Source organism: Asterias rubens, chromosome 22 (assembly GCF_902459465.1).
Source record: "Asterias rubens chromosome 22, eAstRub1.3, whole genome shotgun sequence".
In the NCBI taxonomy this organism is placed as follows: domain Eukaryota; kingdom Metazoa; phylum Echinodermata; class Asteroidea; order Forcipulatida; family Asteriidae; genus Asterias; species Asterias rubens.
Window position 1 is genome coordinate 6,628,771 of NC_047083.1, and position 12,114 is coordinate 6,640,884.

Here is a 12,114-nt window from a genome sequence, read left to right on the forward strand (position 1 = left end):
GGGTCACAAGAAAAACCGATTACACATTATGTTATTTGCATGACATCTAAAAAGACAATGAATAAAACGCTCACTAATTGTATTAAAAAACTTGTTGCTTTTTTATCACAAGAATTAGACATGCAACAATAGTGATCACAGGTATGATATTTACAGAAGAGAAAACAAAGAGGGAACTTGCCCCATGCACCATTCAAAGGCCCCTTTAAATGTTAAAAATGCCCCTTCTTCCCAAAAAGTATCAGACCTGCAATCATTCGAATATATATTTTTAGTAAGAACATTAATATAGTTTGATCATGTAAAAATGAGCTCTTTCTGAAATATGTATACTGTGAAAACCCCAAACAAAGACTTGTTGTGTTCTTTAAAAACTGTTTCCCCTTTTTTATTTAGAGTTGATATATCGTTACGAATAAGCCTAAGCCTGGACAATGTTAGAGATGAAATATATAACTCCCAGCATGCAAGCGCAAAACATGGTCGTTGGGACCCCTCCCTGTCATCGAAAAAAAAAGATCCTAGTGCTGGGGAGGCCTTCACATTCATACAAATAATCAGAGTGACTGTACAGCACAGAGGACAACGCAATATTTTGTAATGTCCATTTAATTTTATAAATACTTCTAGTCTCAAACCTCAGGACTAGTTCTAAGTTAAGACTACCTTTGTGAAATCCACCCCAGCCACCGTAGTTTCCTCTTCACAGCCACTACCGCCATCAAAACTTGACAAAGTGGAAACTGCCGCCTGCATTTCAGTTAATCGCAATTGATATACGAGTCCATGCCAGCTATTGTTATACACCTGAATACCCCGCTATTGTGCTCTTCTCTGACCATTTACTAATCCGTTCAAGTAAATGGTATTTAATCCAGTAAAAGGTTATTTATAGAGATTTGAGCAAATTCTCATGCCTGATCTTTTACTTATCGACCTTAAGCTAATGCTGGCCTTCAATCGGTCCAGTATCTTTTAAATCTATAAGTAAATGCTACAGGACAATAGTAACAGGTCGGTTGTATTTACATCTCAATAAGAAGAGTCCCTCAAGCAAGTGCTTTTACTTACTTGTTCGACCAATTACTAGCAATTTAAGGCTTACTTTTATTTATAAGGATTTAAGTAAAAGGCTAGTAAAAGCAAATATAATTTTTTATTATGATCATCGATTTTGTTTATGTTTAAGACACAAACAAATTAAACTAAATAACGTGTGTGTTAAAATGCGTCACAGGCGCCCCCTCCACATCCCTTAAACTGTAACAATAATTAATTACCTTAGTTTATCCAAACTGAATAAGCTTTGTCCAATAAATTAAACCACCCTGTTAGTTCTTACAAATGGATAGCTCAGAGAGACGTTTCGCCAATTCATAGATCGAAAAGTCGCTGTCATGTTTCGGGGTAACTTTGTCGAGTAGTTTGTAGAGATGACATCTGCCTGTTCTCGGTGCAAAGTCAAAGATGTAGCACAGATCATGTACGACGCAATGTGCGGCACACCTCTTGAGATTCCAAGCTACTTCAGTTGATAAAGGGTCAGGGTTCCCAATGGAGCTACCTTTGTATATGCGGTTGAAGTATGCTGACCTGGATTTGGGGTAATCGACGACTGAAAAAAAAAAGTTCACAGATCTGTTTGTTCAGCGTTTCAGTCTTAGACGGTTTTAAGATTCCGGGTCCTTAGAACTCATATTGTGTACCTGAATCTCTGTCAGAATGCCCCAAATCAGTAAAACTGACCCCAAAATCGAGTTAACATTGCCCTATTTTTCAAGCAGTGTCCAGGTCAACCCGAACTAGAATCAGGTCAAGTGACTACTGGGACTAAAAACACGGTGTGACATGGAACATGCCCCCCCCCCCCCCCGATACGGTGAACTGTGGAAACTTCTTCTTTTACCCTATTTTGACGCATTCTCCTTCATCATAACTTCCCCACATTAGTGACATCATCCGGGGCAGATTTCCTATGACACAGGGAAATGACCCGGAACGTTTAGAGTATATGGGCACCCTTACATGCCATGTAATGTAGGCCTATAGACGATGTGACCTCTGACGTCAAACGAAAAACCATAACGGGTGCGTTCGTTTAGCTTCCCTGGGTCGACCCCGGTGTGTGGTGGGTTTTTTTCCGCACCCAACATGATTGGCATACCGCCGGGCAAAACCTTTGTGTTTTGGCAGCCAGCTAGAAAGTGTATGCAATCTTACCATGACTATGTGTCTTTTTGCCCGGCGAAACATGACGTATACAGTGTTTTTCTCAACATAGGGCGGTTTGAATGTAAACATAGGTCACTTCGTCTATACATTATGTTCTTAATTATTTTCAGGAGAATCGTGCAAGTTCGCCAAGATCAATATCACTGCTAAGTGTGTATTTTGATCAAATAGTTGAATGTCACTGATAAAGGTTATTTGATTGTTTTGTCTTTTTTTAAAGAGTGTAAGCAATATTGTCACCTTGTGTTTGACTTTGACTAATTACGGTAACTTCTGCAGTAGTCGGAATAGTCTTTGTGCAATGTGACGTTTCTCGTTTCCTTTTCACGCACACCGCGGCCAATTCACCGACAGCGCGCGCACCGACTCACCTGACTTATATAGTCCACTCACCGCCCCGGAGAAACGTCTTGGTCCGTGTGCTGATCGCTCGGGAAATTCCGAGCACATTCCAATCATGCCGTGCTGCGCTAGGCCTGCATAACTCTGACGTAGCAGTATCAGCATAATTTCCCACAATCTGGTATCTGTACGTCTTTGGTGCAACGCAACCAGAAACAGCCAGGCTTCCTCGTATGTTAGTTGGTGTGTAGGGCTTGTACATTTACGTTCGTCTTTTAATTTTTGTACATGATTGCTGCTGAACGATGTGCGAATTTTAGTTTGCCCTAAAATACGTTTTTAGGGAAGTTTTTGAGAATTTTGTAAGTGCAATTAATTGAGGGGAATGGAATCTTAAAATGTTATGAACGAGGATGTTTAGCAACAGAGCTAACAAAAATAGATCGATGTTCACGAACATGGGATTTTCTGGCATTTTTAGTCTTAGTCCAAAGGGTAACTTTGTAGGTAAACAAAATTATAAGGTCACAGTGCCTGAAAGTACTTTTTATGCAGAAAAAACTAAACACTACATCCGAAACTTCCGTATCATACACACACAGCTTGGTCAAAATCAACCGGTGGTCGACCACCATTGAATATCTAAGCCTATGAGTAATTTGACACGTCTTCGCGAAGATAAGAAGCCCAGCCACAACACCTCGTTGGCATTCGGTTATGTACTGTGTGCATGTGTACAAGAAGGTACATGTACATGTCAGACATATCCTTTGCCGACGCACTTGGCCACAATTAGACGTGACATGTAATGGAGGACAATTTTTGCCAAAAACTGTGCTTTATAGTTAAGTGCCGATAGCCATACAGGATATCTTTCTTTATTTTTCGAAATAATGTGCAAATATACCCATACAAGTTACAAGTTCTCTCATCCGCAAATAAAACTCTCGACTCCTCGAGTCTTGCCGATGCGGTCAGCAATATTGTTATAGTATTTTTTCATTGACTGACAATTTCTTCCCTCTAACAATCGATCGCAACCGCTGATCTCTAATTAATAATAACATAAAGATCAGTGATCGCCTTTGCATGCACATCAAAACGCACATGGTGTGTATTTCCCCGGGTTCCCGCCGTAGCTAGCATGATGCAGCGAGGCATTTTACTCGACACGTCGGGTGCATGCAAGTTACCAGGCTGGCCCGCTTGTCTGTTTTCAGTTGTGCGCGTGCGTAGTATTTTGTTGACCCACACGTTGAATATGTATGTGAGGTCACATAACTCAAACATGCACACGGACCAAGACGTTTCTCCGGGGCGGTGAGTGAACTAAAGTCAGGTGAGTCGGCGCGCGCGCTGTCGGTGAATTGGCCGCGGTGTGCGTGAAAAGGAAACGAGAAACGTCTTGCACCAAGACTATAGTCGGAACCGCAGATGTAACGCCTGAAATAAAGTGAACATTATTAACGAATGTATCTGGTCGTTTGAACATTCTTCAAACTGGTGATTGGCCTTATTATAGTGCAACTCGTGGTGAGTTAATTACTCTCAACTCGTGGTGAGTTAATTACTCTCACCTTTTGTTGAAGTTTCACCTTCCATTGTAGTAACTTGTACAGTACCGGTAAGTGTTGTAACGGCTGAAAAGAAACCAAACTGTAATAGTTCATGACTGGTGAAGATTTAAACCGGGGGGGGGGGGGCTAAATCTACCCATTTCCGGCACAGGCTGATAACTCACAAGTGTTTTGTGAAGTTTAAACCTGAATTATTGTGGACGTCTTCAGGGTCATTCTGACACAGATTCCGGGTCAGACTGAGCCCAAATTGACCAGCACCAACGGGACTTTTTTAGAGGAATTTTATTACATATTGATGTCAGAGATAATATAAGAGATGTTGGAGATGGAAAACATATTTCAAATACAATACAAAATCAACAACTGTGAACTATTTTCAAACTAGTGACGAGGTTTTTGTGCCGATTAAGCTCTTACCTTTTGTGGGAATTTGTTTTTTTTCTGTAACAGCTCCTACAGTACTGGTAACTGTTGTTACGGCTGTAAAAAACCAATACAATGTTATAGTCAAGCTTACTGATTGAGATTTCATTTTGGTTCAGGACGACCCAGAAAGTGAACACTGTTGGTAATTGTTCAAAGACCAGTCTTCTTACTTGGTGTATCTCAACATTAAAGCCATTTGACCCTTTCGGTAAACAGAATTGTCCAAGGCCCACCCTCAGTGTATTCCAACTTCTATATCAAATACAAAACCTGTGAAAATTTAGGCGCAATCGGTCATCGGAGTCGGGAGAAAATAACGGGAAACCCACCCTTGTATCCGCACGTTTCGCCGTGTCATGACATGTGTTTAAAATAAATCCGTAATTCTCGCTATCGAGAATTGATATTGTTTTACTGTTTTATCAAAAAGTAAAGCATTTCATGGACTAGTATTTCAAGAGATTTCTTTCACCAATACCTTCTGTAACAGTTACTTGTAAATTTGTGAACTTTTTGTTCTGTACCGAAAGGGTCCAATGGCTGTAATACATAAAATAACAAACCTGTGAACATTTAAGCTCAATCGGTCGTTTCGAGATAGTAATGAAAGAAATAATACCCTTGTCACATAAAGTTGTGTGCTTTCAGATGCTTGATTTCGATACCTCAAATTCTAAATCTGAGGTCTCGAAATCAAAGTCGGAGAAAATTACTTCTTTCTCGAAAACTATGTTACTTCAGAGGGAGCCTTTTCTCACAATGTGTGTACCATCAACAGCTCCCCATTACTCGTTACCAAGTATAAGGTTTTATGCTAATAATTATTTTGAGTAACTACCAATAGTGTCCACTGCCTTTAAGAATGTGATTATAAGTCGGAGTTTGTGTCATATTGAGTCCGACAATGATCAGCACCAATGGGACCTGGATCTTGACATTTTTAGAGAGACTTTATTACATGTGATGTCAGAGGTGGTTTCAATTGCCATACATCAACGACTTTGTGAAATGTTCTATAACTATAGTGATAAGTGTATCTTTTGCTGAGCTTACTCTCACCTTTTGTAGGGGTTTCTCTTTCCTCTGTAGTAGCATCGACAGGAATCGTTGTTAAGGCTGAAAGAAACAAAGTCTTATATAAATATGGTCACATTAGTGATGTCGACTTCTACAAAAACCTTTTTGTTATTGATTCAAAGGCACTGGACACTAATGGTCATTACTCATAATACTTACTAATTACAATTGCTAACATAAAACTTACTTTGTAACGAGCAATGTAGGGCTTTATTGTTGTGGAGCCATTTCAGTAGCTTGATCCCACTACGACCTTTGCCATTTCAGTAGTTTGATCCCACTACGACCTTTGATGTTTAGCCCCCCCCCCGCCCCCATAAAAAACACTCTCCGCCCATTGACCTGGCGCAGATGACTCCTTGGTCGTGCCACATGTATTTATTTCTTATGCTCATTGATTTACTGAGGTAAGAAACATTTCTGTTGAAATTAGTTGAAACTATAATTTAGTTTCCAAACATGAGTTTCATTTCCGTCTTCCGTTAGTCTAGTTTCCTTTTAAAGCCGTTGGACCCTTTCGGTAAACAGTATTTTCCAAGGCCCACAATTCGTGTATCACAACTTCTATATAAAATAACAAACCTGTGGAAATTAAGGCTCAATCGGTCATCGGAGTCGGGAGAAAATAACGGGAAAACCCATCCTTGTATCCGCACGTTTCGCCGTGTCATGACATGTGTTAAAAATAAATCCGTAATTCTCGCTATCGAGAATTGATATTGTTTTACTGTTTTATCAAAAAGTAAAGCATTTCATGGACTAGTATTTCAAGAGACGATTACCTTCTGTAAACCCTGTAAGCTATTTGTAAATCTGTGAACTTTTTTTTTTCTGTACCGAAAGGGTCCAATGGCTTTAAGTAAAAAATAACAGCATAAAACATTTTGAGAAACGGCTCCCTCTAAAGTAACTATAAAACTATAAAATATATAGTATTTGAGAAAGTAATTTCTCACTAAAATATTTGAATTGAGGTGTCGAATCTGAAAGCACACAACTTGGCATCCAGTAGACCAATTGCCCTCCGAGCGTCACGTGACCTATAGTGGGTATTGGGTGTAAACATACGTACGTACTGCATATAAACATGCGTTCAAAAGACACGATTACTGTTGCAGTTTTTGGATCAAAAGTGATTAAATTCTCGAAATCACTGAAGAATATTCCGGAGTTTGTGGCATGAGACCTTACCGGTGGCTGAACAATGCCAGTATGGGTAAACACGGTTCCACAAAATAGGAAATGTTAAGATAATATTGACACGATGTCATGTGTTTGTGCACAGAAAGTGTGGTTTTACATTGCCCTCATTGTTGCATGATTTTGCTGCCAATAATTTCAATAAAAATCTTTTAAGAAGCTCAAATCCCTTTATAAAATATTTGATGAGAAGGGGTAGCTGTCAGCTATGAGTAGGACAACTTCGCGATCTCCCTTATCACAGCACAACTTCACGCCGTGCACAACGCAAAATCCACGGCGCGTGAGCTCGCTCAAACCTCAGTAATATTTACGATAGTCTAACCATACTCTCAAAAGAAACCTCTTTTGTAGAAGAATACTGGGAACATCGAACAGAAAATGTGATTTAAATCAATGTCATAATATTCAACTTTATAAAAAGGGCTCCGTTTTTAGTTATAAGTGTTATTAATTGAAAATACAGCCAATTATGGTCCATCGGTACGAGTCTTCCCATGTCTCTACTGTGTAGCTGTGTTTTCTTTACCCACTATATCGTGATCACATGTAAAATTGGTAGCGCAATCGGTCTATTGAGTTCAACTGTTTACAGGCTTGTTATTTTATGCATGAGATACACCAAATGAGAAGACTGGTCTTTGATAATCACTAAAGGTGTCCAGTGCTTTTAAAGAGAGTTAAATAAAAAATTGATGCTATTTGCTAAATTTTGACAGTATTGTTTATAGACGGATCTATTTTTACTTGTGAGGACATCTGAATTGAGTGAGGCAGCTTGGTTTGAAACCTTGCTAAATTGTAGGCATGCGTTGTCGATGTAGTACAATCTGAACATGGGGGTGCATTAGAAATTATAAGAGGATACATGTTTACTCATGTTTAGATGGACAATATTGGTAATTACTCAAAACGATTATTAGCACAAAACCTTTTCTTGGTAATGAGTAAAGGGGACCTGTTGGTAGTATAAAACATTGTGAGAAACGGCTCCCTCTGAAGTAATTTAGTTTTCGAGTAAGATGTATATTTCCACGAATTTGATTTCAAGACCTCAGGTTTAGAATTAGAGGTCTCGAAATAAAGACACACAACTTCGTGTGACAAGGGTGTTTTTTCTTTCATTATTATCTCGCAACTTCGACGACCACAATTGAGCTCAAATTTTCACAGGTTTGTTATTTTATGCATATGCTGAGATGCACAAAGTCAGAGACTGGTCTTCGGCAATTTCCGATAGTGTCCAGTGTCTTTAATACGACAATGCATATAGTGTCTACACAAGTTTGAAACTTACAGTTCCCAACGTCAGCGCTGTACTCTTCCACTGTCACCTCAGCGATATCTAGCTTCCCCCGAGCATTGATATCCAAGCTGACATACTTGGCTTTTACTGGTGGATCGCACATAAATCCAACCATGACGCCTTCAACAGACTGTTCCTCAGTTGCCGGTGAGCCACATGGTTGATTCTTAGTATGGGTCAAATTGACTCCTGCACGAACAGTCACACCAATGAAACGGTCTCCTGTTTGACAAATCAAAGATATTTGTTTGAGGTTTTGTTTGCAAAGATACTTTGCAGTAACTTCTGTCACGGTTCCCCGTAGACCTATACGGAATCCTGGAAGTGCTATATCCAGCTTGTTGAGATCCTGAGATCATTTTACTGCAGGATCTCCAGACTCGACTGCCCACCGCTGTTAGGGTGTGAGATCTAGATGTCTCGAACGCTGTCAGATCAGTTGACTACTCAACCATGTTCAAACCTAAAACTGGTGTGGCACGAGATTCTGTCCCGCCGGAGATTTTGTCCCCAAGTCGGCAAACTGTGTACAAACTTCTTTTGATAGATAGCGCACTCTGTTGAATCATGCTCAGCCAATCTTAATTTCCCTTATACAGAATCTGTGTCAGACAGATTTCTTTGGGACAACAGCTGCATGAAATTAAGTTTGTTTTGTCATAGCTCATTTTCTCGAAGAAATGGTTTCGAGCCCGGCTTATAGTTTTACGACAATGCAAAGTCGTTTTTAATGGTTATTGTGAAACTCTACATGATATACTTCCATTTACCACAGCAATTTGCTCTTGGCGTAACGTTGACTCTGCCAATAAGGTGTTCGTCACCTAAGTCCAATCGCCACCAGGGATTAATTTGACTCTCTGAAAGAAGAACAGGTAGGACTATTTTAAAAGGAATATCGTTTCACACCTTCAGCTCTCCTGGGTTATTTTTTTTGTACAACTAAAATGTGTACACTATATCCCTCTTCTTGGGCTCTCAATTTAATTGGTCTAATATAGAATAATCTAAGGGGCCAAATGTTGTCTACTTACTCATTGGGGTGCACCCATAGACCAATATGACTCGTGAACTTGAGCGCCATGCGTCGCATCAGTAAATAAAGGGCCCAATTTCATAGCGCCGCTAAATGGCCGATTTTGTACTTAAATGGACACATTACCTTGGAGTGGACAAGTTGGTGTATAAAAAGCGTTTGTAACCTTTTGTTATAAAATGCACATGGTTGGAAAGATGTTTCAAAAGTAGAATACAATGATTCACACAAATTTGCCTCGAAATTGCGTGGTTTTCATTTTGCTTTGCGAACTCATTTAAGAGTCATAAATGGCCGACCGTGTTAGTCGACGAGGTAAAAGGAAAACCACGCAATTTCGAGGCAAATTGGTGTGAATCGTATTCTACTTTTGAAACATATTTACAACCACGTGCATTATAACAAACGGCTACAGACGCTTTTTAACCATTTAGCCACTGTACCGCCCAGCCGCATATAGCGAACCCCTTCTCTTTTCGATAAGCGCACTGGGTTCTTTTACATGCGTTACACAACACATGGGACCAATGGCGTTACGTCCCATCTAAAGGACGAAGCAATGGTTAAGTGTCTTGCTTAAGGACACGCGTGTCACGCCTTGGGATTCGAACCCACACTCTGCTGATCAAAAACACCAGAGTTTGAATTCGGTGCTCTTAACCGCTCGGCCACGACACTTCCAACTCAGCTTACACCTCACCAATTTGCTCGAATGCTACAGTAAACAAAAAACGAAAACTTGCTTAATAGCGTTAATAAGCAGCGCTATGATATTGGACACAGGATACAATAAAGGCACCAATCGCGGCCCAATTTCATGGCTCTGCTTACCGCCAAATTCTGCGCTTACGATCACGATTCCGCTTACGTGCAAGCGCCGAACTTCTGCGCTAGCCTTGTAAGCGTAGAATGCCTAGTAAAGTGGAGTACGCACGCGCAGAAGCCCAAATTCGCCGCTAACCCGTGAAATACGCTTGCCGTAAGCACAAAATTCCCTGCTTCCGTAAGCGCCGATTCCGTGTTAACGGTAAGAAGAGCCGTGAAATTGGGCCCAGATGATACGGATGTGTGCGGTGTGTTAAACCAATACAAATAGCAAGGGCATACTTGTTTCACTCCAAGTGTTAATCTGTCCGTCAATTGCTGAGGAAGCAAGTAAATGATCACCACGAGTTGTGTGTTGTGAAGTTGGGTTTCCAATCAGAGGTAAATCTGCAAGAAAACAAAAAGATTCATTTTGAAAATGCTGACTTATTATTATTATTATTATTTATTCGGCATAAAAACACATATACAATACAAACATAGTCAAAACGAAACAAACTCCAGGGACATATGCCTGGAATTAAAAAGTTTACCAACAAACTGTAGCCCGATATGAAACATACACCAGGTTACAACAATCAGACTACCAAGAAAAACAAAATATTAGTATCACATCGTGCTGTGTTACTTTTCCAGTTAGCCTGAACATCTGACGTCACACTTCGAGGCTCGTGAACAACGCCAGAGAGTGCAGAGAGTGGCGTCTAGCGTAGGTCAGTCTCGTTCACATTTCACCTACATTCATTTCACATAAAGATACGCAGTCAAAATCTACACCAACACTAATACGTTGTAGACTACACTCTCTAACCGATGACCACAGCTCAAACATGTTAATGGATGGGGTCGCCAAAAACGCACTCCATCCTTACCGCAAATACTCGTTACGCGCGCTCTATGCGTTGATTGAGATACTCGTTACGCGCGCTCTATGCGTTGATTGAGATACTCGTTACGCGCGCTCTATGCGTTGATTGAGATACTCGTTACGCGCGCTCTATGCGTTGATTGAGATACTCGTTACGCGCGCTCTATGCGTTGATTGAGATGTATGCAAGGCCCAATTTCATGGAGATGCTAAGCACAAAAAAATGCTTAGCATGAAATTTCTTCCTTGATAAAAACAGCAAACCAACAAATTTCTCATTTGTTGCACATTGCTTGTTACTGGGAAGCTTTCTACTATCTTCGAACGGTGCAAGTTTAATAGACATGTTGTGTTACTAAAGTACCCAAATCCTTTAAAGATGAGTCTGTAGTGCCTACAGGATTTATATAATTGTGACATGGGATTGATTTGCAGCTATATGATCGGTCTTCTCTGTGAAATCGAGCGCAAAGGTGAAATGAGCTTGGACCCTTCCACAAGATGTACAGAGTTTTGTTGATTGGAAACAAATTCATCCATGGTAGTAACATAAAAAGGGATTTGATTGAATTGAAGTGAAAAGTAATAGAAGTTTGTGTGGTACCTGAACCTGTTGTGAGCTGAACTGTCACCTCAGCGATGTGTAGGTCAACCCTTTTACCATTTGCAATATCCAAGCTGACGTACTTGGCCGTTATTGATGGGTCGCAGATGAATATAATCACGGCACCAGGTTGGGATTGTTCCGCAGTAGCGGGCAAGCCACACTGTTGGTTGTCAGTGACATTCGGACTTAACCCTGCTCGTGCTACTGCTCCGATGAAATCATCTCCTAAAACATTCAAAAAGGGCAAAATGGTTGTTACATTCTGTAGGTCTACTACGCTACGCATAGCATTTAGGATCAAATAGTTGTACAATAATTCAGTGATATAACGGGGGGGGGGGGGGGGGCGCACGGGGGTTGGCGTGTTCTCATATTTAAGTATCCGTGCTCACCCCCCTTCCCGTTTGCCACCCTGACTTTTTAGGTTAACAAACTTTAAAGGAACACGTTGCCATGGATCGGGCGAGTCGGTCTATGAAAAGCGTCCAGTTCAAACCGTTGGTTATAAACTGCATGGTTAGAAAGATGTTTACACAAATATGCCTCGATATTGTTTTCCCTTTACGTCGTGAACTAACACGACACGCCATTTTGTTGGGTCAAGTTTTCGACTGA

At 40.5% G+C, this 12,114-nt stretch overlaps 1 protein-coding gene across 1 annotated transcript; it reads right to left on the reverse strand.

The window, feature by feature from the left end:
• Positions 1-643: 643 nt before the first annotated feature.
• Positions 644-12,089, reverse strand: LOC117305429. Its single transcript, XM_033790299.1, has 9 exons — positions 12,065-12,089; positions 11,497-11,724; positions 10,307-10,411; positions 8,934-9,023; positions 8,155-8,385; positions 5,640-5,696; positions 4,572-4,634; positions 4,152-4,214; positions 644-1,615 (listed from the first exon to the last, which is right to left on the reverse strand). Exons 1-9 carry the CDS (start codon positions 12,087-12,089, stop codon positions 1,332-1,334), a joined length of 1,146 nt encoding a protein of 381 aa, XP_033646190.1. The 3' UTR covers positions 644-1,331.
• Positions 12,090-12,114: the final 25 nt, after the last annotated feature.